Source organism: Monodon monoceros, unplaced genomic scaffold, assembly GCF_005190385.1.
Source record: "Monodon monoceros isolate NGI ecotype Baffin Bay Population unplaced genomic scaffold, NGI_Narwhal_1 Super_Scaffold_11, whole genome shotgun sequence".
NCBI classification, from domain to species: Eukaryota; Metazoa; Chordata; class Mammalia; order Artiodactyla; family Monodontidae; genus Monodon; species Monodon monoceros.
This window is the reverse complement of record NW_021703767.1, coordinates 2,786,981-2,814,924: the sequence shown is the minus strand read 5'-3', so window position 1 is coordinate 2,814,924 and position 27,944 is coordinate 2,786,981. Positions and strand designations below refer to the sequence as shown.

The 27,944-nt window shown below is 46.9% G+C and overlaps 1 protein-coding gene across 3 annotated transcripts; it reads right to left on the bottom strand.

The window, feature by feature from the left end:
- Window positions 1–13,743: 13,743 nt before the first annotated feature.
- U2AF1 (U2 small nuclear RNA auxiliary factor 1) lies at window positions 13,744–26,696 on the bottom strand. 3 transcript variants are annotated; one of them, XM_029215105.1, is made up of 9 exons: window positions 26,476–26,627; window positions 22,955–23,042; window positions 20,444–20,510; window positions 19,561–19,627; window positions 16,168–16,217; window positions 15,917–16,015; window positions 15,187–15,320; window positions 15,016–15,108; window positions 13,747–14,023 (listed from the first exon to the last, which is right to left on the bottom strand). In XM_029215105.1, the coding sequence occupies exons 5-9, from the start codon at window positions 16,195–16,197 to the stop codon at window positions 13,885–13,887; spliced, it is 495 nt and encodes a 164-aa protein (XP_029070938.1). In that variant the 5' UTR covers window positions 16,198–16,217; window positions 19,561–19,627; window positions 20,444–20,510; window positions 22,955–23,042; window positions 26,476–26,627; the 3' UTR covers window positions 13,747–13,884. The 3 variants fall into 3 exon arrangements, with proteins under 3 accessions (XP_029070935.1, XP_029070938.1, XP_029070937.1); XM_029215102.1 differs by lacking the exon at window positions 20,444–20,510 and having other exon boundaries at window positions 13,744–14,023; window positions 26,476–26,696; XM_029215104.1 differs by lacking the exon at window positions 19,561–19,627.
- Between the last annotated feature and the right edge of the window lie 1,248 nt (window positions 26,697–27,944).

Sequence of the window (27,944 nt, the reverse complement as noted above, 5' to 3'; positions counted from 1 at the left end):
GAGAGGCAGGAATGACCCCCGCCAGAGCCTCAGAGGGAGCACGGCCCTGCGACGCCGTGATTTTGGACTTCTGGCCTCCAGAGCTGTGAGAGACAATGAACTTGTGTTGTTTTAAAGGGCAAGCATAAAAATTTAAAAAAATTTTTTAACATAATTTCAGAATGTCAGAAAAGTGGTATAGTGTATATATATACTATATATATATATATTATAGTATATATATAGTATATATACTATACCACTATAGTATAGTATATACTATAGTGGTATAGTATATAGTAAAATAGTATAAAGAATTTCCAGGTGCCCTTCATCCAGATTTTCCAAATGTTAAATTTTTATTATGTTTGCTTTACACTTCTCTCTCTGTGTGTCTCTCTCTTAGATTCTTACATATAAAATATGTATCTAAGTCTTTGTCATCAATTTATCTACCATCTATCTATGTTTTTTCTGAATGGTTGAGAGTAAGTTGGAGATGCAATGTCCCTTTACCCCCAACTACTTCAGTGTGTATTTCCCAGAAACAAAGAATTGTTTCCTATAACCATATTTCAACTGTCAAAATCAAGAAGTTAAGCTAAAACTGCTTTTAAAAAATTAAAGACTTTAAAAAACAAACAAAAAGTTAACGTTGATACAAAACTATGATCTAACCAACAGACCTTCCTCAGTTTGCCAATCATTCCAACAGTGTCCTGCATAGCCAGTCCCTGACCATATGCCACATTCAGTGGCTGAGTCTCTTTAGCTATTCTTTTTATTAAGACATTGACATTTTTTCTTCCTTCCTTCCTTCCTTCCTCCCTCCCTTTTTTTTTTGGCTGCGCTGTGCGGCTTGTGGGATCTTAGTTCCCTGACCAGGGATTGAACAGTGAAAGCGTGGAGTCCTAACTACTGGACTGCCAGGGAATACCCAGGACACTGACATTTTTGAAGTGTACAAGCCAGGGATTTTGTAGAAAATCCTTGGTTTGGTCTAATTCCACCCAGGGGATGCACTCTGGATGGAGACCACGGGAGTGGTGCTGAGTCAGCGTCTGAACTATTGTTTCTTTACTGATTTTCCTGTGTTCCTGCATTCCCTCACTTCCCCAAAGATCATTAATTACTGAGACCAGTTTAAGGGCAAGCACTGTGGCCAAGCTTAGATCACAAAGTGGCTTAGGGGACTTCTTGGGTGGCACAGTGGTTGAGAATCTGCCTGCTAATGCAGGAGACACGGGTTCGATCCCTGGTCTGGGAAGGTTCCACGTGCCATGGAGCAACTAAGCCTGTGCACCACAACTACTGAGCCTGCACTCTAGAGCCTGTGAGCCACAACTACTGAGCCTGCACTCTAGAGCCTGCAAGCCACAACTACTGAGCCTGTACGCCACAACTACTGAAGCCCGTGTGCCCTACAGCCTGCGCGCTGCAACTACCGAGCCCATGTGCCGCAACTACTGAAGCCTGAGCACCTAGAGCCCACACTCAGCAACAAGAGAAGCCACCACAATGAGAAGCCTGCGCACCGCAATGAAGAGTAGCCCCCACTCGCCACAACTAGAGAAAGCCCATGCGCAGCAATGAAGACCCAATGCAGCCAATAAATAAATAAATAAAATACAATTTTAAAACAAAAGCAAAAACAAACAAACAGAAAAAACAAAGTGGCTTAGGCCAAAAATGGCTTCTGTTGTGTTGAGAAGGCCATGCCTGGTTCTGTTTCTCCGGGACCCCCTACCCTATCTGCTTGCACAATGTGTCCCTGTTATGGGCTGAACTGTGACCTCCCCAAATTCATATGTCAAGTGCCACCCCCCCAACACACACCTAAGAATGTAACTATATTTGTGGATAAAGTCTTTGAAGAGGTGATTAAGTGAAAAGAGGCCTTTAGGGTAACTAAGACTCCTTGACCAAACCTTGGTCAGGCTCCTCTGAGCCCTCTTCTCCACTAGCATCCCCCCAACACCTTGTCTTGGGCCTACCTAGGCCACTTTTAGCAGGAATCCTGCTAAGTCAGTTTAGAGAGACTGCCCCACCCCATATCTGATCACCCTTGACATTCGATCAAGTTCCCCCCTCTTTTGATGTAGAAGTCCCTGGCCTGCCTTTAGCAAGAACTCTACAAGGTCTGTTTATCAAGAATCTCCCCGCCTTAGGGCTTGCCTGGTGGCGCAGTGGTTAAGGATCTGCCTGCCAGTGCAGGGGACACAGATTCGATCCCTGGTCCTGGAAGATCCCACATGCCGTGAAGCAACTAAGCCCGTGTGCCACAACTACTGAGCCTGCGTGCTGCAACTACTGAAGTCCGTGTGCCTAGAGCCCATGCTCCGCAACAAGAGAAGCCACTGCAATAAGAAGCCCGCACACTGCAACGAAGAGTAGCCCCCGCAAGCTACAACTAGAGAAAGCCCGTGTGCAGCAACAAAGACCCAACGCAGCCAAAAATAAATTAAAAAAAAAAAAAAAAAAAGGAATCTCCTTGCCTTGATGTCTCCTAGTAGTTTTCCATCCACTGAGCCCTCACTCTGCTCCTCGGCAGCAAATCCCCGGCTTCCTCCTTGTACTTGGAGTTGAGCCCCATCTCTCTCTCCTATTGCAACAGTCTCAAGTAACGTCTTCTTTACCCTTTTTACAAGTGTCAGAATAATTTTCTTTAACAAGAGTAGGGGCTCGGCTTAAGCAACAAACATTTATTTCTCATAGTTCTGGAGACTAGAAGCACAGGGTCAGCCTGGTGAGGCCTCTCTTCCTGGCTTGTAGACGTTGGGGGAAGGAGCAGGGGACAAGCTCACTTGTGTCTCTTCTTATAAGGGCACTAACCCCATCACGAGGGCTCCACCTTCACGACCTCATCACCTCCCCAAGGCCCCACCTCAAAATACTGTCACATTGGGGTTTTTCTGGTTGGGGGACGGGGGCACAAATATTCAGTCCATAGCAGGCTGGAACCCAATCTGACTGGTGTCCTTATAAGATGAGGAAGAGACACCAGGGATGCACTCACAGAGGGGAGACCACATGAGGACACGGGGAGAAAGCAGTCATCTACAAACCAAGGAGAGAGAAACCAATCCTGCAACAACCTGATCTTGGACTTCCAGAACTGTGAAAAAATCAATGTCTGCTGTGGAGGAGTTTGCTGTCCCTGCACCCAAGGGCCCTAGGGGCCAGCAAAAGGGCTCGCAGCTCAGGAAGAGGCAGGACATTGAGGTAGATGAGGGTGAACTCTCCTGCGGAGGTGAGTCTGGGTGGCAGATGGCTGGCTGGCCCCTCCAGTTACAGGGCAGGAGGAGGAAATGGTTCTCATCCACAGGGTGACAGAGCAAACGCAGGAGAAGAGCTAATGGTAGAAGCATTACACAACAATGTAAATCAACTATACTCCAATAAAACTGGAGTCTCTTTCCACCCCCAGTTCCAGGTCTCAGAGACAATTTATTTGGCCATTTTCATTTCATTTTATTTTATTTATTTATTTATTTTTGGCTGCATTGGGTCTTCGTTGCTGTGTGCGGGCTTTCTCTAGTTGTGGCGAGCGGGGCCTACTCTTCGTTGCAGCGCACAGACTTCCCATTGTGGTGGCTTCTCTTCTGGAGCGCGGGTTCTAGGTGCGTGGGCTTCAGCAGTTGTGGCACACGGGCTCAGCTGTTGTAGCTCGCAGGCTCTAGAGCACAGGCGCACAGGCTTAGTTGCTCCGTGGCATGTGGGATCTTCCTGGACCAGGGCACGAACCCAAGTCCCCTGCATTGGTAGGCAGATTCTTAACCACTATGCCACCAGGGAAGCCCTGGCCATTTTTAAAATGGTATTCATCGCCATAATGTAGACAATATCTAGTATTTCTTTTTCTTGATTTATGAACTTTAGGCCATATCTATTTTAACAATAAAAATAAATGCTTGGGCTTCCCTGGTGGCGTAGGGATTACCTCTTTGTTAAAGAGATAATTCTTTCCCCGTTGACTGGTCTTGACACTTGTCAAAAGCAATTGACCATAGATGTTAGGGTTTACTTATGGACCCTCAATTCTAAATATTTCGTTGATCTACACATCAATCCTTATGCCAGTACCACACCATTTTCATTACTGTAACTTTGTACTAACTTTTGAAATCAGGAAGTGCAAGTCTTCCAACTTCGTTCTTCTTTTTCAAGATTGCCTTGGCTATTTGGATTTCCTTGCAACTCCATAAAATTTTAGGATCAGCTTTTCCATTTGCACAAAGAGGCTGTTAGGATTGTGAGAGGGACTGAACTGAATCTGTAGATTGTTCTGGGGGAGTACTGCCATCCTAACAACATTAAACCTTCCAATCTGTGAACAAAGGATAACTTTCCACTTAGTTTTTCTTTCATTTCTTTGCAATTTTTTTGTCATTCTCAGTGTACAAATCTGGCACTTCCTTGATTAAATTTGTTCCTAAGTATTTTATTCTTTTTGATTTGGGGAATAAACTTTCTAGCCCATGAATGAACATGGGAGGTCTATTTATTTAGCTCTACTCTAGTTTTCCCAACAATGTTTTGTCAATTTCAGAGTATGTTTTGTACTTAGTAACTACTTTTTGAAAAATTTTATTTATTTATATTTATTTTTAAAAAAATTTTATTGGAGTATAGTTGATTTACATTGCTGTGTTAGTTTCAGATGTACAGCAAAGTGAATCATATGTCCGCTCTTTTTTAGATTCTTTTCCCATATAGGCCTGTACTCAGTAACTTCTCATACCACCTGTCAAGTCCTCACCTTGTAAAACAAGCCTATTAGGGTTCCTGGTTATTCCTCTGCTTGTCCTTCTCCATACCACCATGTCCTACCTTCAGCTACGAATAGTGTTACCGCTAGTAACAACAACTAACCCTGCTTGAGCACTTACTATGTACGTGCCACTCACCGTTCGAGGAACTTTACCTAACTAATGGAATCTTCGTAACTATCCTAGGAAGAGAGGTTGGGTGACTTGCCCAAGGTCTGCAGCTAAAGGGGAGCAGAATCAGGATTCGACCCAGGCAGTCGGACGCCTGCATCTCTGCTTTTCTTGCCCGTCTTGCAATGGCAATCAACCCAACCTTGGGACATGTTAGGTTGACCCACATGAAACTGCTGATGTCGGACCATTTTTAACCTACAAAAAAAATGGCAATTTCATTTGATTCAACTTGTTAAAAAAGAAATAAAAAGACCTGGGATTTGAAGCAGGTGCCTGAATGTTTGTTCACCAGATGCAGGTGGGGATTTTGTGAGTTTAAGGCTCTGCTGTGTAAGGTTTGAGGACGCTCGCCAAGGAAGCTCCAGCTGGGAGTGAGCCAAGTTCACCTGGATGAACCTGGCATCTTCTGAGCAAAAGGCCACAGTCTGTCCTGAGATGGGGGCCCTGTTTCAGAGGTGAGAGCTCCTGAGCTCACTCTAACAGTAAGTCCCAAACGGGGGTGGGCATGGTAGGTCCCCCCGAGACCCATACTGTGCCATCCACGTGAGTCATCCGGCCACCAGGAACCCGCCACCAGGGACGGGTGCAGCTCTTACGTCCCGGGCAGGGAGCTCTCCTGACGGGCCACGTGGACTTGCAGGGCTGTGTTTTCAGGCCCGTCCTGCTTCCTGGAACAGGTGCAAGGGAAGGCAGCCACCTGGTGGCCTCAGGACTGTTTGGTTGAGAAGCTTCCATTACATAAGATGCCATAGGAGGAAGAGACCTTGAGCTTCAATGTCTTTGAACTTTATGGGGGAAGGTGATTGCGGCTTTGGACTACCCTCTCTTAGGGATTTGATGTGGGAGGAGGGTTACACTTTCTCAATTCCCAAAGTTTCAGATTGCTGGCTTTGTTCTCATTCGGTCTCCTGCACAGGTGCTGGGAAGCCTCTCTGGACAGTGGGACCGAGGCTCAGGGGAGACATGCTTAGGGAGTGAAGTTTCAGCCTTGACCTCAGGGCGGCCCTTGAGTTGATTACTGCACGGTTCTCACCTGTTCCAAACTTTCTTGGGATGAAGCCAACCACCCATCCGTGGAACAGGAGGGGTAGGGGTACTGGGGACATGGCCTGTGCGTGACGGAGGGCAGCCTTGAGGGATGAGTCCTCCCCAGCCCACTCTGGACCCCACCTGCCTCCGCCCAGGGAGCTGGGAGAGAGCTCTGAGGAGTCCTGGGGTGGGAAGTGACGCCCCTTTAGCTCAGTACTGTGTTTCCACAAGGAACCAGCACCCATCACAGTGCTGCCTCCTCCCCTCTCCTCCCATGCCCCCTCCCTCCCAGGAGAGGAGAGTGGTGGTCTGCTTGGCGGAGGCCCTTGACTTGTCCGTTCTCTCCCGACTGCAAGACACTGATCCGTTTAAAAGGTGCAAACCCTGGGGACCAACTCTCCTGTCCCCTCCCCAGGTTGGCATTGGCAGCATCCTGGAGACTGTGCATGTCCTGCGGACACAGGCTGTCCCTCAGGTGGGCTGTCCCAAGGTCAAACCATGGATGGAGGTGGTAGTACGAGTTCTACGGGCCTTAAAACCCACATTCATGTTCTCCAATCAGCTTTATCAGTAATGAAATTGATAAAGAAAAAAAAAAATCTGCTGAGGTTAAAGCCCGTGGAGGAGACCTGGAACCTTCTCTCTGACCACATCTGACCACCAGCAGGTCCTATGGGCTCTCCTTCATTCTGACTATATGTGAGGCACAAGGAGGTACCCGGGACTGGAGAAGCTGGAAACGGACGCACCTACACGTGTGGTCACCTGATTCAACAGAGGCCCCCTCAGCTCTGCAGGGAAGGTTGTGGCTCTTTCCACAATAAAAGTTGCTGGAACTATGGGCTAACCCTGTAGAATAACAAGCGCCCCTACACCATACACACAAAACGATCAGAGAGCAATCCTGTGTGTACCCTAAGTGTGCACGCTAAGACGATAAGCTTATGGCGAGGCAGAGTATCAGCAGGAACTCGGGAGCAAAGGTGTGTTAAACAGGACCCAGAAAGCACCGTCCACAGAAGACATATTGCTGAACTGGACTAGTTACATGGGAAGACATGCGTTCATCCCACCACTGAGAGGGAAAAGGAAGCCCTAGACCGGGATAGATATTTGCAACCTTCAACAAAGGACTCAGACTGTGTAAAGAACTCCTAGAAATACACAGGAAAAAGACAAACGACTTGATTTTAAAATGGGCAGAGACTTGAGCAGGTCCTTCACAGGGACATGCAAATGGCCAATGGCATGAAAAGGCACCAACCTCATCCGTCCATTGTGGACGTGCCAGGTGAAGCCAGGGACCTGCCAACCTGCCACTGCAGCCACTGGAAGAGCTAGAAGACAAAGGGGACAGAGACCGTCTGTCCCAGACTCAACGGCCCCCAACACCTGCCACAGTTCAAGCTGCCCTCCCCGCCTGCCTGGACCACAGCAGTAGCTTCCACTCTGGTCCCCTTCCAGCACCCTGCGGTGAGACACTACTTCAGAAACATGAATCAGAATGTATCATCCTCGTGCTCAAATCCTTCCCACCACTCAGAACGAGCTCCAGGTCCTTCCCAAACTCACGAGGCCCTGTACAATGTCGCCCTGACTCTCTTTCCCGTGTGCTGTGCCTTGAATGCACTTTGGAGGATGCTGCTGTCCACCCAGCATCCCAGGACCCCTCCCTCTGGCGCCCCTCCCACTGCAGTGCTGAGTGGCCTTGTGACTTGCTTTGACCCACGAAGCGTGGAAGGAAGTTCACGTGTCTCTCTGATCAGAGTTGAAGAACCGGCAAGGGGTTTGCCTCCCTTTCTGTGCCCGCAGGCTGGCCACGCTCCATCCAGGTGGGGCTGCCCCACCAGCCGCCCCAGGGAAAATGACGGTGCTGGGAGTCAGAGCAGCTGGCCCTCGGCCGACACGTGGGGTGAGGGGGGATGAGGGCCCCGTGCTTCCACAGCACAGCCTAGTGCCGGTCTTTCCTGATCCAGGCACGTCCAAGCTCACTCCTTCCTCAGGGGACGCGTCCCCACCGGCCCCCCCTCCTCTTCCTCCTTCTGTTCCTCCAGCTGGCCAGCTGTGCCAGTAACAGGTATTAACTACTCGATTCATATGCCTCGAGCTGCAGTTTCAAGTCAGCGGCGTCCAAAAACATACTGAACGTTGCAGACAAGCTGAGTCAAAGCAAGGCAAGGCGAGACGCAATGATTCCATTTATATAAAATTCAAAAACAGGCAAAACTGTAATGTTTGGTGAAGCCTATGTAGATTTTTTTATTATTATTGGAGTATAGTTGCTTTACAATACTGTGTTAGTTTCTACTGTACAGTAAATTGAATCAGCTATACGCATACATATATCCCCTCTTTTTTGGATTTCCTTCTCATTTAGGTCAACACAGAGCATTGGGTAGAGTTCCCTGTGCTATAGGTTCTCATTAGTTATCTATTTTATACATAGAATCAATATTGTATATATGTCCATCCCAATCTCCCAAATCCTTCCACCCCCTAGATTTTTAGTTTTGTTTTTATTGAAGTATAGTTGATTTGCAACGTTTATTCTTTTTCAGATTCTTTTCCATCATAGGTTATTATATCGAATACAGTTCCCTGTGCTATACAGTAAGTCTTTGTTGGTTACCTATTTTATTTTTTTGATTTTAAAAAATTAATTAATTTTATTTTTGGCTGTGTTGGGTCTTCATTGATGCATGCAGGCTTTCTCTAGTTGCAGCGAGCGGGGGCTGCTCTTCATTGTGGTGTGTGGGCTTCTCATTGCAGTGGCTTATCTTGTTTCGGAGCATGGGCTCTAGGTACACAGGCTTCAGTAGTTGTGGCACGAGGGCTCAGCAGTTGTAGCTCGCGGGCTCTAGGGCGCAGGCTCAGCAGTTGTGGCGCACAGACTTAGCTGCTCTGCGGCATGTGGGATCTTCCTGGACCAGGGCTCGAACCCGTGTCCCCTGCATTGGCAGGAGGATTCTTCCCCACTGCGCCACCAGGAAGTCTGACTGATTATCTATTTTATATATTTTGTATCTTTTAATCTCAAACTCCCAATGTATCCACCCCCCACCCTTTTCCTCTTTGGTAACCACAGTTTGTTTTCTATGTCTGTGAGTCTGTTTTGTAAATAAGTTCATTTGTATTGGTTTCTTAGATCCCACATATAAGTGATATCCTATGATATGTCTTTCTCTGTCTTACTTCACTTTGTATGATAATCTCTAGGTCTATCTATGTAGAGTGTTTAAGATAATAAAACCAAATCGAAACAAGACGATGGCCACATATGTTGAGATGGTCGATGGCCACACATGTTGAGATGGTCATTTTCTTGAGGAGGGAGGTGCTTTGTGGCTGGGAGGCTGGTCTGGGCGTTGGCCGGTGCAGCTACTTCTTGACTGGGCAGGACCTACTAGGGGGTTCACCTCATAACAGTTCTCTAAGTATTGTGCGGTAGGCATCACGCAGCTCATTAAAAATATGACAATTATGGAGCCGGCTGAGATACAACACAAATGTGATTGGGAATCTCCTAAGAAAACTTAAATAGAACAAATTAAATATTTGTTATCGTTCATCCTTAATTCCTAGAATAAATCCCACTTAACTGTGGCATATTTAATATGCTGCTAGATTCTGTTTGCCCGTATTTAGGACGTTTGCATCCATATTCAGGACTGAGACTCCCCTGTAGTTTTGTGTGTGTGTCCCATTTCTTGGAGATTTTATCAGTACCGCACTCATTTCATATGAAGAATTTGGAAGCTATAAGCAGTACCAATTTGGGTCAATGAGATGCCAGGTGCTGGGTGTCCTGGGGGAAGGTGTCCTTGCTCTGGAATGTGAAGCCTGGAGAAGCTGAGGCGATGCAAACCCCTACGGGGTGGGGCAGGCAGAGAACTAGAGCTGGAGCGCTGTGGGGACTTGCACACGGCTCCTCACGGCTACAGACCCCAGTTGGATTCTCTGCTTATCCTGAAAAAGCCCATCTTTGCTGGAGAAATAACTGGCAGTCTATGTGTTTTGGGTCAACACAGCCAATACATCCTTTATTTTTGTTGATGGAACTAGCTCACCGTATCTGCTGTTACTTGCACTGGGACAACGTGCTCAATTTACCTGATTTCTAGAGCTGTTCCCTCCTATCTCTCAAAAGGTTGTGCAGATCAACTGGGATAAAAAGTCTGACCCAACAAGGTGCCTTCTCTTCCTGCTTTGTTCCATGCTGCCTGTGCCTGGATTGACAGGGACAGGAATTCAGCCTCCAGGGCTAGTTCCTGTTGCCACTTCCAAAGCCCTCCGAGAACCTAATCCCCGCGCCCCTAGACAGACCCCAGCCCTCTTCCCAAGTTGCTTGGCTGGACCCAAGAGTTCTCGGAGCACCTGGTCTTCTGAAGCGCCTCTTCTAGTTGAGCATCCTTTTCTCAAGTGTAGAGCTTTGCCTAATTTTTGCCCTGAAATGCCAGCCGAAAATGCCAAGTGCCAACAAGGCATTTATTCCACCTTGCTCACTTTTGGCTGGTGCACAAGCATGTGTGCACACACACACACACACGTCACAGCACCCTGATGGACGGTGCTGCTACACCCCAACCCTAGGAGATACAAAAGGAAAGGCAAGGCACCATTGGATGATGGAGCCAAGCTTAGTCCGGGCTGTGCTTTCCTGAGGTGGCAGCATGGAAAAGTCCTTACGTTTCAGGGATGCAAACATTTTACATACACAAGGTTTAAGTATCTGGGGCTTCACCACAATTTCTCTACTTTTGAGTATGTTTAAAAAACTGAAATGCTCTTTCAGCAAATGATGGGTGAAATTTGAGGAGAGCAATTTAAAAAGTCCCACTTAGCAAACCAGAAGTTGAGAATCTTATATTGACCACAATCCTATATTGTTTCTTTGGGAAATTCTAAATGGTCTGAGAACCCCCAAGACTGGGAACCACTGGACTAAACAAAGCCAACCTCACTAGGGCCAGCCACGCTGAGTCCCATGTGACACTCTGACTGCCAAGACCCCAGCCTGACTTTCCATTACAAAGGCTCTAGAAGCACATTTATAATACCAGTGTTTTCTGTGTTTTGAATAGACTTTTTTTTTTTTTTGCGGTACGTGGGCCTCTCACTGTTGTGGCCTCCCCCGCTGTGGAGCACAGGCTCTGGACACGCAGGCCCAGCGGCCATGGCCCACGGGCCCAGCCGCTCCGCGGCATGTGGGATCTTCCCGGACCGGGGCACGAACCCGCGTCCCCTGCATCGGCAGACGGACTCCCAACCACTGCGCCACCAGGGAAGCCCCTGAATAGACTTTTTTTTGAAAAAAGAAAAGTCATTTGCTGCTTCATCCCCTTTTGGTAAATAAGGACTCCTGAACTGAGAAGGGAGAAAGTGATACTGCAGTGACCACACCAGCAACCCTTTCTCCAGTACTATCTTGTTCAAAGGAAGTGAATTCTCTCCCATCAATAGTGGTGGTGACCTCAAACGCCAATGTGTGAAATATTTAAAATGATTTTCAACTATTATATATACACACATGCATAGGGTAAGCTTGCTATACGTGTGTCAAAACAGCAAGCAAAAAAACAAAGGCTGTGAAAGTTAATTGAAGTAATTCAACACAACTGTTGAATTAAATGTGTTGATACTGTATTTAAGAGTTTGTTTCAGCAGCTATTCTCTATTTGGTTTCAGTCTTAATATACATCGTGTAATATTCAGGACAAGAAACTTTTCCAGTAATATTTGGGCCCGTCCTCATTACAAATCAATTATTTCAAGTGGCTTTTTTAAAAAAAATAAATTTATTTACTTATTTTTGGCTGCGTTGGGTCTTTGTTGCTGCGCGCAGGCTTTCTCTAGTTGTGGCGAGTGGGGGCTACTCTTTGTTGTGGTGCGCGGGCTTCTCGTTGTGGTGGCTTCTCTTGTTGCGGAGCACAGGCTCTAGGCACGCGGGCTCGGTAGTTGTGGCTCGTGGGCTCTAGAGCGCAGGCTCAGTAGTTGTGGTGCACGGGCTTAGCTGCTCTGCAGCACGTGGGATATTCCCGGACCAAGGCTCGAACCCATGTCCCCTGCACTGGCAGGCGGAGTCTGAACCACTGCACTGCCAGGGAAGCTCCCCCCCATTTTTATAAAATAAAAATCCCCTTGGACCTGGGTGCTACCACCTTTACTTGGGCTTATCTGCTGAGCTGCTCCTTGCTGACGTGGGTAGGTCCAAGCATGCCCAAACCAGTGGCAACACGGGGCAGCTTCAGGCCCAAATTGCCCTCAACGGCCTTTCACTCCAGACCTGCATTAGGGTGTGGAGGGTGGGGCAGCAGGGTTCCTTTCCCTTTACTTTGTAAGCTCCTCTTTCTGACTTTGGTGACAAAGTTTTCAAGACACTTAAAAAAAAGTCTACTTATTTTTGGCTGCAACGGGTCTTAGTTGCCGCACGCGAGATCTTCCACCGCGGCGTGTGGGTTCTGTAGTTGTGGCACACGGGCTCTCTCGTTGAGGCACGCGGGCTTAGTTGCCCCGTGGCATGTGAGATCTTAGCTCCCCGAGCAGGGCTCGAACCTGAGTCCCCTGCGTTGGAAGGTGGATTCTTAACCACCGGACCACCAGGGATCTTCATTTACTTTTGAAACTAGAGACTTTCACAGGAAAAGGTGACTCTAATCAAAGTTAAGAAATACAAATTAAAAATTCTGTCACGTTACCTCCTTCAGATGCAGTGGAAATGACTCAGTGATTTCCACAACTCTGACGAAACTTAGATAGAAAATCTGAAGTACTGGTACTGACTCTGTTGCGAGTATGAAAACTGATTTAAAGATAACTTCCTAGACCACCGACTCAAAGTGCCACTTCATCCAAAGTCATCTGCCTACTACTGCAAAAAAACAAAAACCCCCAAAATTTCAAGACAGCAAACCTGAACAAAACTAACGTAATCACTTTTTATAATGTATCAGATAAAAGCTGACTTCCATGAAACAAACTGGTCAGGGGAGTAGTGTGTCTCCCCGCACTCAGCAGGCACACCTCTCAGGTGTGGGTAAGAGGGTCGGACGCCTGCGGGCAACTGTGCTTGGGGCTGTCTCGAGGAAACACGGGGATGCCACGCAGTGCCGTGTGCTGGTCACCTGGAAGCATGTTTCGGTTTGCCTTTGGGTAAGGCTTTCTCTTAAGAGAATCCCTGTGCTCTCAGCCGAGGCGCAGCCACGGCAGGAGCCGGGACACGACTCCACGGCTGCCCCGAGTCACACTGCCCTGCGTTGCCATGACGAAGATGGTTTGGGAAGGTGACACCAGACAGGAAGGTTCTGCCGAGCCAGATGTGATCGCAGCGCTTGTGCTCCTGTCCCTTAGTGGTTTACAACGCAGCCATCAGTCGGTGAAACAGAAACGCGAGCGCCTGAGCGCATCCCGTGCTATGTGCCACCCGCGTCCCAGGACACAAGGCAGCCCTTGGAGCAAAACTAGCAGCTCACGGATAAGAACCCAACACTGCAGGCTCCACGGACTGCGCTTGGTCGAGAGATCAAGTTTCCTGCAGACGCCAGCGCAGTCTGCGGGGCTTCCACTCCAGTCTGCTGACAGCTTCGGAAGAGAAACACTGGATTACCTGTTAACGTGCAGATCGCAGGAAACAGGCCTTTTTCGCACGTGAATTTTCCCTTAACCGGTAGGTGTGTCATTTATACGCGAAGTGACTGATGTAATGCCTTCACCTCAAGGGCTGATGATGTACGCACAGGTCTGTAAAGGAAGAGACTGGAAACAAAGACTTGGCACAAGAAATCACACAGGAATTCTGTATCACTACAAATTTTATTCAGAAACCCATCTTTGTTTTTTTTGTTGTTTTTTTTAAAAAAACTCCCATTATGAACTGGCTCGGTCAACCAACGACGGACGACACTTCCCAGCAGACACGCGGCAAGAACAGCACGGCTCAGAATCGCCCAGACCTCTCTCGGTCTCTCGACCGCCTCCTGTCGCGTTCCCGTCCCCCGCCGCCACCACCGCCGCCGCCGCGGCCACGGTCTCTAGACCGAGAGCGACGCTCCCGAGAGCGGGACCGCGACCTATGCCTGCAACCAAGGACAGGAAAGGACACCGTGGCACCCACACCGCAACACACAGGACGGGGACTGACACGTCTGAACACTGCAGCTCATCGCGCCGATGAAGCCACAAGCTGGAGCTCTAAGACGTGCCCTCGTCTCAGACGTAAGTGTCAGGGATAAAAAGGGGCACCTGAAGACTGAAGAGCTATGCCATCTTCTCTATCATATCCTCCTGTGGCGCCAACTCAAAGGGCCAGGGGAAACCCTAATCCAGAGTGAATGGGACATACACACCCCTCACTCCACATCTGGCCCCAGTTTCAGGTCCTGTCCCAGCCAAGCCGCCGCCCCGACACGTACGCAGCTCAGCGACGGTGTCCGTCGGGCCTACTGTGGGTGAGGGGAGGCCAGGGTTCCTTTTCTCCTATGCTTCTTTTTGTTGACAATGAAACAATCACCAATAAGGTCTGCATTTCCAAATATTTGTTTGACAGGAGAGGGAGGAGAATCCCTCTGGGGTCAGAACTCAGTGATCTGAGTAGAAGAGGCTCGTCACACTGACACCTTGGCCTTTTCTCTGCTTGGTGACATGACCACCTGCACTTAAGCAACAGGACCAGACACGTAACGGTGCCCAACTGTCGGTGGTCCATAGGGCGGTGCCCCCGCCCCCAGCCAAAGAAACCTGCCCAAGCCAATAAAAACCAAGAAACCCCAGTGGAAACAGGCAGCACATAAAGGAAGTCCAGATATCTGAGAACAAACACCGTGTAAACAAACCTAATTTTAGAGGTCACCAGCTTAACGGTTCCCTCAGTTATTAAGGTTTGATCTCGACCTGACAAGGAGGAAGCCGTGTGTGCGTGGAAAATGTCCTTCAAAGAGTACATACTATATTTTAAAATATGCACTACATTCTAAGCAGTGCCTTTTAAAGAGAAATGACACGAAGGCCAAGCTTTACTTGAAAACAGTATTTTGGTTAAGAAACAGTCACGGTTCACTCGAGTACTCACTTCTTACGGCGGCGCCCGTACAACTCCCGCCGCAGCTCCCGAGAGATGGGCTTCAGGTGCATGAAGTTGCAGAAGCCTCCCCGCGTGCACTCCCTGCGGGAGAACAGACGGCGTCATGTGGTGCGTGCCCCCCACCCGCCCAGGGCGCCCCTGGGGCCTGCACACACCTACCCCATCTCGTACTGGCGGCAGCAGGCTTCTCTGAAGTCGGTCACAGGGGAGAGCTCGGCGTGGATCGGCTGGCCATTAAACCAGCGGTTGTTCAGGTCAATCACGGCCTTTTCCGCATCTTCTTCACGGCGAAACTGAAAAGACAAGGCAAAAACGTTGCCGCCCACACTTCAATGACAAATGTCTTCAACTACTGACTCAACTATGCGTCACCCGCTCACAGGTAAAGTAATTCAGATGGGATAAAGTAATTCAGGTGGGATAATGTCGGACAGCAATTTAAGAACCAGCCCACCCTTTATTTACGATGAGTTAATTTTGCTACGGTCCAAGCTCATGCCATATATGTTGCCATGGTTTTCAAATTCAACTGGTTAAAAGAACACGTCATGATTTATGCAGGCAATGAAAGTTTTATTTAAAAAAAAAGGGGTGGGGGGGAGAAGAAACCAAACATATAAACCAGCTTCTTCTCCCCAGTCCAACAGCCGCTAACCAACAGCCGAAGACACCCGCCGACCGGGGCCCTCCCTGCGCCTTCCTGGCACCCGCAGGCCGGCCACCGGACCCAAGCCGCAGCCAACGAGGGCCGGTCAGCGCATCGAATTCATGGACAGGGCCGAGCACGTGGAACTTCGAATTCATGGACAGGGCCGAGCACGTGGAACTTCAAGGCTAGCGGCTAAGGGCATTAACCCTTCCTCAGCCTCACCTGCCGTCTCACTCCTACCTTGACATACACGTTCCCAACGAGGTGGTCTCCGAGGTTGTCGCAGACGTTCATCTCCTCCACCTCCCCGTACTTCTCCTCCATTTCTGTGAAAACCTCCTGAAGGGAGGACAGTGGTTTGAGGATCACAACAGAAATAAAAGAGTAACTGAACATAACTCACGTTTAGGCATTTTTATTAATGGAGAAAAGTCCTAATTCCATATACAGAGGGTGAACAACAGGTCAGTGGGTTTCAGTCAACAGCTCACCTCAAAAAATTCATCATAGTGTTCCTGCATCTCGACATCGCTCACAGCACCTGTGAACAACAGAAATCTTGCTGGTTAGAGCAGGGAACCGTGACTGAGACAGCTCTGTGCTTAAACTCAAACTGCTACATAACACACATCAGATTATCTAGAGAGAAAACGAGAGCTGCGTTCTACTGGAGACTGAAGACACTGCATTACACAGCCACTTGTTAAAATTTTAAAGTGTGGTGAGATTTTTAAATGCCCCTTATGACAATCTCAATTCTGGCTATTAAAATGTTAAAATCACAACAAGTTTTAATCAGCATCAAAGGGCCAACATTTTCAGAAAGTGTGAGGAAAAGGTTGACTCTCAAATTAAGAAACTTTTAAGTGAAAATTTTCTTCCTTTTTAGATTTAAGATACAGGCCAAGTAATCACACTGATTTTTTTCCTTTCCTTTATTAGGTTAAAATGAAAGCTGAAATCAGGGTAAATGATTAAAAGCTTATGTTCCTGACTAGTTTCTTTTACCAATTAGCAGCCACACAGAACGTCATTAAAATTCTTTCTGATGCGATTAAAACCCAAATGACCGAAAATAAAGACTCAGTAGGATAATTACCAAGTTCAATTACAGTATTTTGAACGCCCTCTTTCACATAAAGGGAAAGTTACAATGCTTTGTTGAAGCAAGCATTATTTTCTATTTCAAACTATTTTCATCAAGTTTATTCTTCATAATTCACGGGCACTAAGTGAAATCAAGTCAGTTGTGTGGATAGATTTTGCAAATTTACATTCTATCCTCATCGCCCTCCTACCAAACCTTACCATCAGACTCTAACGTTCTCTGAACCTAAATCTGAGAAAGCACAAAGCCGGCGCGTCCCAAACAGCCAGACCGGGGAGTGGCTTCGAGGCTGGGACAGCCTGTCTTTAATTGTCACCTTCCACAGGCCACCTCCTGGACTGGTGGTGCCCTCTGGGCACCCGCCGAGGGCGCTGGGCTGTGGCCATGGGCTCTACCCATACTGCGCTGTCTGCGAGTCCCGAGCTCTCTGGAAAACTTTTTACCTCAAGGGTACGAACTAACTTCAGTTTTCGATCCTGACAATGATTTAAGTTCACTTTCTTGCCACTGGAGTTGGGCGGGGGGGGGAGGGTGTCCCTGCATTTTAGTTATTTTTGAATTTCTAGGAATCCAGCTTGCATCAGAACACAGAACTTACTGAATGCATTAGGCAACAATGGCTACTCGACAGCTCGTGTCGATTTAAAAGCTATCGTGAACGTACCTTCTTGCCTGACCAGAAATCAAGTTCTAAACAACAGAAAAGCTAGTCAAGTGAAGCCCATTCCAAGGGCAGATTTTAATGTTTAAAATTTCCTTCTCCACATTAGAAAAAATGAGAAGACAGAAAATATTTACACACTCAAAAAGTTTTAGCAATACTGAGAATCAAATTTTGGTGGCTGTTAAAATACTGGTTATATTCTTAGAATTTCTATTCTGTTACTATATAACAGAATATCGTATTTTAAAATTTATGTAAAGTTCATATTTTAAAATGCTTGATAGTGGGCATATCTTATCTCCTATACTCTGGTTAAAATTTGAGTCAATCAAAATGACCTAAAAAGCAGAGATGAGTGATTAAAAAACTGTTCAATTAAGAAAGTATTTACACGACTCAATATATTTTAAATAAGTACCCAGTTTTCTTACAGAAACGCTCTTAAACTGGGGTTCATTTTTAAGCTTAATCAGAGCAGAGATAGCTTATTTCTCTACAGATAAAAGGGTACGTTAAAAAGAGCCAGTACTTGTAGGAAACTGATGAACCTAGCTAAATCGTAGAATCAGAATTGTGTTTAATTTGTACAATCTGGACCCCAGAATTGTAGTCTTTAGTACAGCTAAACTTTTATTTTGTAGCATATGCAAAACAAGAGTCCTGTGAATCGCAAATATAGACACAGAGAACTAATCCAACATTCTTCTGTCAATAAAGCATACGCATCCCCGAAAAAACAAGCAGGGCAAAAAGTGATTAACTGTCATAACTCAGTCATCTACTTCTCATTCATTTCTACCCCAGGGTAGGGCTGTTACAAAATTATTTAATCAGTCCATAGAGAAACGGTTTCTTCCACCCATTGATCTTATTTCTTTAAATAACAGAAAACCAGGTATTTTAAATCAAGGGCTACCAAGTAAATCCTGCTACCATCAGATTCAGGGAAAGAAATTAATTCTCTATCAGGTCAGCATTAGCGTCGAAAAACATTTAGTGTCTCGGCAGGAAAAATGTACCAGTCCCTCCCCTGCAGACACAGGCACCGTGCACGCACACACACGGAACTGGAAGGCCTCCCAGTCTGGGGCCAGCTTGAGGAGGTGGTGGCTGCTGGGACCATTTCACCCACTGTAGGTCACCCTATAAACTGAGGGGCTCCGGGCCAAGGGTGTATTTGATCCAGGTTTGTGGCTATCCAAAGGTACCTCGTGGTATTATTCTGTGATCTGTTTTTTACAGCTTCAAAACAAACTGGTGAATGAGAAGCATCTACCCTTTGGTCTGGACCCCTTGATTTTAACACGAGTCCAGGATGTTCGTTTCAGTTTATCCTCAGATGACTAAATTCACTCTACGGTTCAACAGCTGTAAAACTTAAACTGTAGTTTAACCTTCCAGAGATAGTATTTCTCCTGTTCCCTAAAGGACACCCCTCAGTAAATACCGCGTCCGTAACTTAACTGCAGCGTTTCCCATTACCTGATGAAGCCAGCAGTGTCTACTGAACGCCCAGTCTAAAGCTATTCCCTACCAAGTATCCTTTATTTCCCAAATGTAATAAACTAATTCCTGAAGTCGGAAATACCTACATAAAGTATCTGATGAAGACAGGAGTCCACACAGGACTGGTGTTGCACTCGGGGTCAGTGCAACTTGGAGGACCCTACTTGGGAAACATTCTCAGAACAGTGCCTCACAGTTAAAAGCATGATCTCCAAAATGGAGTTTAAGGGGAAAAAAGTCTAATAAGAAATAAAATCTGAAAAACAATTTCAGAACAATTTTTTTTTTAAGTCAGAGAAACTTTCCCTGTTAGCGGGAAGAGCGTGCACACACACCCCCCCGGATGACGGCCAAGGGGCCGGAAGGGAGAGCAGCAGCGCCATGCTCTTGTCAAGGGCACCCTCTCCAGTCACTTTTTCCTTCCTAAATAAGTGGGCACGAGTTCCAATCTCAAACAGAGCTTTCCATGGGGTCAGTGGGACACAAGCTCTCGACACCTCTAGTGAAAGGTGGTCCTTGACACTACAGCGGCAGACCAGATGGAGTTGACGCTGAGCTCTGACACGCAAGCCCAGGGAACCAGGGAAGGAACTTGTATGAACTTACAGCGCAAACCGTCAGCAGACTGGGAAGAGTTTTGAGGGTTACGGTAAATGTTCAAGAGGGCAATGGTCTGAAATACAAAACGCAACAACTTTATATCATGGAAAATTAAATGTAAACACTTAACCGGTTTCCTGTGGCGATCACTTCAGTCAAGACCCAGTGCTGAAAAAAGAGCAAGTTATTTTCTTTCGAAGCAGAGGTGTTCTCTCTTAGTTGGTGGCTGTCGTGGAGCGCCCTGACACTGCGATGCAACAGAGATCCCATGACATGTTCATATTGTATTTCTGTCACAGACTGTAAAAATTCTCCCTTTCGAAGCTCCAATCCAGTTAAGAATGCAAACAACTCGGCAGGCTACTACCAAAATATTCCTGTTACAGGAAACTTTTAATGAACAAATGAGAAAGGGTGCCTGTATAAACTGATTAGAGAAATACAATAATTACGTATCATGAAATCTCTACTTCCTAGAGGAAAAAGTATAATGGTGAAATAAAACCCACACTTATTGGGCAACTTACCTTATTAAATCCTAAATATTCCTAAGGTTTTTGATTTCACAGAAAGAACTTAATAATTGCCAGGGGTTCAGTCACTGTGAAGACCAATGACTGGCTGGTGACGTTTGGGTGTCACAGGGCCGGACCCCTCTCGTTAACAAACGTCCACGGTGGGAAGAGGTCCGGCCAGTGACCTCCCGGCCAGCCTGCTGAACGCAGCCAAGTATCAAGTTCTTGCTGTGTGCGCCAAGGACCTCCGGCACCGTGTCCTGTTTGCAACAGCTCTATGTCAGCAGCTCAGAAGCCAACATTATTTGTCTCAATTAAGAGTGGGCTCTTTAACACCATTGTTTTAAAAAAATTTCTCCAACTGTGGGACTTACAGTGTGAGCCGTCAGCCGTCTGTGCACTGTTTTGGGGATTACGATAGATGTTTTGAATCAAGATGGTCTGCGGGGAAAAAAAAATAAAAAGGGGAATTCTACTGGCTGCTGTGCATATATCAGACAATTGCAAAGAGACAACTTGTTTGCAAATGGCTCAACGCCTGCTGTTTGTTTCCTGCGAGTCAGACACTTGTCTTCTGAAGAGCACACCCAAACCATCATATTATGAAAACAGAGTTTGAGCGGTGACTCAGGTCAAGTCAGCCAGCAACCAAGAAGAAACTGTAATTGCTATTTTGAGCAGTCCCATGTCACTGAAGTGTTTTAAGACAAGGTAAATAATAGAACACTAACATTTCCTCATACTTCAAGCTAGCAGACACTATGATGTCGAAAAATTCACCTTATAATCATATTCCCCACATGAAAAAAATTTTTTTAAACCAAATGCATAAGCCAAGTATATGCAGTCCATCAAGCTCTCTTGACCTCGTAGGAAACAGGCGCACCCAATGGGTTTCCTAACTCTTATGGACACCTAGCATATTTACATTTTCTTGGTGGGATCTCTGTTTACATAATACAATAGCTTAAAACATTTGCTCTCTTCCAATCCTTCTTTTAAGGGAAAAAAATCCTTTTAGCCCTTGTGCTTTAAACTGGATCAGGCAGACTTGAAACCTTACATTGTACCGTTCTTCTTAAACTCAAGTTGTCTGAAAAAACAAACCATGTTTAAGTTAGTAGGCTAGCATTACATGAATCTTAACGTCCACATCACTGTAAGAAGCTTCAAAAGAAACCCACTGAATCATGCTAGATTTACAAGCTCAACCGATAAACCACATGATTTAAGAAAATAAATATTCAGTCTCAACGCGTATCCAGAGCAGTTTTTTAAGTGGCTTCACAGAACCGGCCGCCTCCGCTTCTAGCTGCGGGGTCAAGGGGAATGGTCGTGCGGGTCCCTCAGCCGCAGGTCTGCTCTGGGAAACCCACCTGGGAGGATGCCCGCCAGCCACACAGCACAGCTGCCACCACACAGACCCACCCCCAGGGCCTGGCCTCTCTGCAAGCCACCGATACCGCCCTGAGTCAACCACTTCAGGACTCCAATGTTCCCAAAGCCAACCGCACTTGGTTTTTACTGGAATCACCAGTGTGTGGCAGCTCTGATGGAAAGCTATACTGAGCCCAGTGATCCAACAGGAAATTCATTTTAGCTCTCACTCAGGTCATCTGGCAGTAGCTGTTTAATAATAAAAGAAACTTCACTTAAAGGGAGTAATTCAGTTCCATTAAAATCACAGGTGGTCAGGATTACCTAAAGCCAACCAAACGAATCAAAACAAGATGTTCAAGTGAACACATACACCTGACCCCACCAAACTCTAATGGAATCACGGCCACTGGCCTAGTGAGGGAGATTTCGTTCATAAACGGAAGCACTTAAAAAAAAATTACAACAAACAGAAAACGTAAAGCGAATTCTCCAATATTCTGAATTTCAAAAAAGACATGTTCAAAGCTATTAAATTAGAAAATACTGTCTCTTTCTTACAACTACTGACTGACTTTCCTAAATACTTATACACAGTGGTTCTGAGGCTGCATATTCAGACTTCATGGGCGGCTTGAAGGAGCTCAAGAGCCCTCAGTCTGGAAAGACTGAAGTACAGATTCTTTTCAAATCCAAACATTCAAGTAAACACGGACAGAAGTTTTCTGTTCCTCCCAGAGGTGCTTTCTCCCTTTAATTCACTGGATCTGTTGCAGGGTGTAAACCCTTGCCTTTTCTTCAATTAGCCAAAAATAAACTATCAAAAATCACCATTTTTGACTGATCTGAACTCACAACATAGCCAAGCCCAAGGTAACAGGCATCTCTCAATTAACTGAACAGACTGGCCACGAATAACTGAAAGTAAATGCCTGTCTTCTAATGTTAACTTTCATTGTTCATGTTTCTAATGACATGATCCAACTTGCTGTGTCCTTGGCTGGGGTCTCAGAGGGGACACACCCAGGGGTATTGGAGAGCCCCTGCGTGCACAGTGGGACGGCTCTGCTGACAATCACGCCAGCGTCTCCTCTAAGGTGGCTCCATCCACCTCTACTGCCTGGAGAGCAACAAGCAGAAAGCCAGCTCTGCATCTACCAGCGCGTGGAGCAGAGGCGAAGGCAGCAAGGCAGCGCAGGCCCGGCTGCCCCTCCCAGCCCACGCCTGTTAGAGGCAGGGAGGGTGGTAAGGCAGTGAAAACCAGTCACCACCAATAAGTTTTTCTAATGATAAAAACAGGGAATGGTGCTCTCAGACCTTCCGCTAGGGGTGGTTCACCTGCCTCATTCTCATTTAAACAAACACATTTATGAACACAAATGGAAAATAAAACTATAGAAAAAAACCCCCTGCTTATTAACACATGGAAATTAACTGCCTCTGTAAAGTACATTAAGTTTTGATCATTTACATGAAAACGGAAAAAAAAAAAGGAAAAACAAACAAACCTGGCTAAAGGTCGGTTTATTGTGCAACCGAGAGCATCTGTCTCCATGACGACATGCTCCAATTTTGAAATAAAATGAACAGTTGACTCTGTAAGGGAAAATAAGAACTGATTATTTTGCTGGGAAGATAACAAATAGATGGAAATATGTCATCAACATGATAAATGCTATCAAACTACGTTTCTTTTACTTCACAAAAACATAGGCACATTGTTTTTACTGGTAATAGGTACCTTCCCATATTTTAGAACTACTCAGCTTCAATTTGCCCCTCTAAAAACATGGTACTCTTTCAATGAAGAACACTCTAATTCTAACCTGGTTCCTCTGCGTTGGAATCCCCTCCACTTTCAACTACAGTTGACCCTTGAACAACACGGGCTTGAACTATGCAGGTCCACTTATATTCAGGTTTTTTAGTCATTAAATCCTATGGTACTGCACGACCCATGGTTGGATGAATCGTAGGATTCGGAACAGCAGACACGGGCTGACTAGAAGTTAAACTCAGACTGGATTATTGACTGTGCAGAGGGTCAGCACCCCAACCTCCACGTGGTTCAAAGGTCAACTGTACTTCTCTATCGTTTCCTCTTAAACTGTATGTTAAGTTAATCTAAAACTGTATTTAACTTAAAACCTATCTGTTCTTTAGTCTTCCACGATGAAATTCTCTCTTGAGGACATCAACATGGTGTAGCGAGGGGTCAAGATCCTGAGTCGGCTACTAGCTGCCTGGACTTGGGACAGTAGCCCACCCCTGTCCAGGTCTCAGGAGCCATCTGTAAACTGAGGAAAATGCCAACATGGCACTGTTCCGAGAACCAGAATCAGATGTACCATCTGTGTGCTCATTACACGTAGTCGTTATTATCTAAATAATCACAAAGTCCAGGTTCCCTCACCCAAGACACCAGACCAATAGGAAATTTCCCAAAAGAGGTCTGGTTTCCAAAAAGAGGTTTCCAAAAAGAGGTCCTCCTGGTTTCAATACACTGAAAACAAGCTATTGGGGAACTCCCCCCCCCCCCGTCTGCAGGAACTACACAAGACCACCTTCTGTCCCCATATCGCAAAGCCCTCCCTTAAAATGCTCCAATACTTGGGCCATCGGGATAAAATCAAAACTAGCACTCCAGCCAGCGTGAGAGCAATGCAAGGTGGCTTAGCATAATCCATCTATGATGAATTATGAACTCTTACTAGTGGGCCCCATTCAAACTTAGACTCGCAGAGGTGGGAAAGTTACCCTGTAGATTCAAGTATTCAGCAAGGGCCACCCAGAGTTAAGGTCAAAGGACCTCAGTGAAATGTGATGGACCATTAAGGTCAACTAGCCATTGATTTATTATTAGATGGCAATACAAGTGGAAACGTCTAAACGTATCAGGAGAGGAAAATGATTACTACATGTATTTGCAAACTTATAGGTCTTGCTTCAGATTATTTCACTTGAGTATATAACATGACATCGTCAGGAAGTCACTTGAAAATAAAGAGCTTATTTTAAGAAGATCCCAGAATAGACAAAATCCATCTCAACAATTAATACCCAACTATTCCATATAACTAAAACAACCCTTGGTCCTGTACTTCCAGAGATGACTCTCTTTTCACGATGCCCAGTTAATTACTGAATTTACTCTATCAGTCAAAACTTTTCTAGTGTGCTCATTAAACTACTGAAATAAAATGAAAAGATGTAAAACACGTGATTTACTATCACAGAGAAGATATCAGAAAGGCTAATCTATGCTTAGCTATTTAGCTAAATTAGCTAAATATTTTTAATTGGTACAGACCTACATTTTACTTCCAGCTTAAATTGAAAAAAAAAAAAAGAAAATTAAAAGGTTAGCGGGAATCATCATCTTCATTTTTTAGGAGTCGAGATGTTTCCTGGAAGCTAAAACCCCGCAAGTCTCCCTGAAATGAGAAACCTAGATTAAATACTCAAGTTTCCTGAATTATAGCCATGACTTTTACAATACAGCACCAACAGACTAAAATGTGTTTATAGAAGAAATATAAAGAACATTGAAATGAACCTCTGAAGTAAGAGTTTCATAGAGCAAAGAGCGAAGACACCACCTTATGCAGCTTTTTACCAGAACAATGGAAAAACACTGCATGGGACATAAGTCATGGCGCACACTAACATAAGCTCAAGAGTGAAATTAACACTGCACGCTCTTCAGCAAACTCCGAGAAGCCTCTTTTTCCAGCAGAGCTGGCCAATCCATTCAAGATCATGTTCCCCAAGCTGCCGCCTCTGGAGCCACAGCCTTCGGGGCACACACCTCTTCCATAGCACCTAATACATTTTAATGTGTTTTACTTTAGTTATCCTTTACACAGTAAGTACCCCCTCACTCCTTGAGTTCCTTGAGAACAAGATTCAAATTTTACCCATCTTTGAGTCCCCAGAGACTGGCCTTGTGTTGTCACTCAATTAATGTTTCTGGAGTGAGTATGACTGATGCTTTTGTCTTGTGAGTTTTGCTAGGAAAAAATATAACCCCCTCTTCCAAACAACACAGGAAATTCTAGAATGTGTAAAAGAAGACATTTTACAAGATAGACTGCATCCTGGAAAACAGAAACAATTTAAAGTGTTTGATCAAGTGGTATTGAAACATTATCTATAGCACGCTTAGGAGTTTATTATTAAAAACATATTCACGTAAGCCCTGTACAGCCCTAAAGAATCCCAAGATGTTAACCATTTATTCAAAGAATAGATTAAGCTTAATCTTTGGGTTTTCAAATAAGAATTACCCTCCAAAATGTCTGAAAACATTCCCTTTAGTCTAAATTTCAGTGAATAAACTGGAAATTAATACGTGGCAAAATCAAAATTATATGTTTTACTTTTAATCTAACAATTGATTACGAAAGATATACAACCTAATAAAAGAAAAAACACCCATCTTACTCTTATATTGGAATTACATCTTAAAGTATTTTAAAATCAGATTATGTCTTTTACGGTTAGTTAAACCCGTAATCTCCAAAATACTTTTTCACATCAAATGTCCTTATGATCAGCCCGATCACCGCTTAACTCACACAAGAGGCTCGTGAAGCGGATAAAACCCTAACAGGACCCTAAGTTATCTAACGATTTAACGCAGGCGAAGCTTGTACTACCGCTTGCCCGACTCGACATTAAAAGATTAAAGTTGGGGGAATCGTTAATGTTGACAACTTCAGCACAACTCGAGGCGGCTTCCGCATGCCGAGGGCGCGGGGGCCAGAGTCGCCTGTAGGTGGGCCGCCGAGGAGCCCCCGGCGGGAGAGGCCGCGCCGCCTGAGCGGAAGCCCGCCACCCGCCCGGCCCATCGCCCGCCCGCCCGGGCGCACGAGGCGGCGGCGCGCGACTCCCGAGGCCGGAAGAGCCGCCCGCCCCTCCCCCCGCCGGCCCGCCGGGCCTCCCGCCGCCTCCCGGGCCCCGCCGCCGAGCCTCGCCGCACGCCGCCCGCCCCCCTGGCCCGGGACCCCGGCGGCCGGCTCTCACTCACTTGTCTTTCTCGGTGCCGAAGATGGAGGCCAAATACTCCGCCATTTCCCACCCGCCGCCGCGGCCGCCGACACTGCTGCGGACGCCGACGACCCCTCCCGACGCCCGCGGGAGACGTCACCCGGACGCGACGACTCTCGGCCCACCCCGACGGCCTGGAGGCGCTGCCCAATCGGAAGAGACGCTGCCTGCGCGTGGGCGGGGCTTGGCGCGCGCGTGAGGCACCGCCCTCGCGGCCCAGGAGCCCGCGCGCCGCCCGCCTGGGCCCCCTCCCGGCGCCCCCTCCTGGCGCTCCCAGCGCTCTCCGGCGGCGCTCCATGCGCTCTCCGGCCACTCTCCCGCGCTCCTCGCGCCACTGCCGAGGCCCCAAGAGCCCCGCCGGCGTCCCCCGGTGCCCAGAGAAGCCGAGCGCGCAAACGACGGTCAAGGAGGAGGAGGCGGCGGACAGCTTCTCCACGCTGTCCCTGGGGCTGGGCCCGGGGCGCGCCTGTCCCGCGCGGGCGGGTTCCGCGGGTTCTCAGCGGGAGAAGCGCCCTCTCCCCGCACTTTCCCTTTGGGATCCCCACCGTCTTTCGAACCCTTCCTCCGGGAAGATCCCTCCTCGAGCACCACTCGTAGGCGGGGAGCAAAATCTGGGTGCCCAGCCGCCCCCGGTCCGGGAGGTGCGCCGCCTGGGCCCGGTCCCGGGAAAGCCCGGCGGTTTCGGAGAGCCTCCGATGCCCAGAAGGCCGGCCGCACGTAAACCCTAAAGACCGCGGAAAAGCTGGAGCGCAGGGGCCGCCGCGGGAAGGGGGCCGGTCGGGAGCCGAGCAAAGGTTACAGACCTACGGGGACGCCAGGTCCTTACCCCAGCGCTACCGACCTCCGGTTTTCTTAGTTTATTCCGGTTTTTGGAGGACCCTCCTTTCTATCCATGTTTCCTCCTCCTTGCATTTTTTCATGTAACCGTCCATCCTTGAGGAGGCTCCATAGGGATCCGTGGTCAAGGTCCTGACTGCTTTTGTAGTTGCGCAGAGCTCCACTGTGTGGTCAACCCGTCCCCTGTTGATGGGCCCATGGGTTGATCCCGTCTCGTCTCCATTAGCAGTCCTGCAACAAGTGGCCTCCTGCAGGCATCTTTTTGTATTTGGGGCAAATGCACACCTGGTGTGTTTGCCAACCAAGCTCTGCAGTCTTGGGTGTTCATAACTAAACAAGAGAATGCAACAAAGTTTTATCCTGGGGGGCGGCCTATACAAAAGTGAGTTATCCTGGCAGAAATGTTTAATATTTTGGCCGTCTCTAGTGTGTTAAAATTTGGTATAGAACACATTTGAGAATGGGTTGCAGGTGAAGGGTAAAAATAATCAGGTCCTTGTGTAGCTCTCACAGCAGATCTGAGGCCTCTTGGTTTCCTTTGGACACAGTCTGAGAACCACTTTTTTGGTTGGTGAGTGTCATAGCAGGGGCTATGATCCTATCTGTGCTCTT

Excerpts from the sequence above, each read along its gene's own strand:
- U2AF1 (XM_029215102.1), bottom strand. The coding sequence starts at position 26,519 with ATGGCGGAGTATTTGGCCTCCATCTTCGGCACCGAGAAAGACAA. Across the intron at positions 16,016-16,167 it reads ACTATGATGAATTTTTTGAG|GAGGTTTTCACAGAAATGGA; the intron begins GTGAGCTGTTGA and ends TCCTCCCTTCAG. Across the intron at positions 15,109-15,186 it reads TGCCGCCAGTACGAGATGGG|GGAGTGCACGCGGGGAGGCT; the intron begins GTAGGTGTGTGC and ends GTTCTCCCGCAG.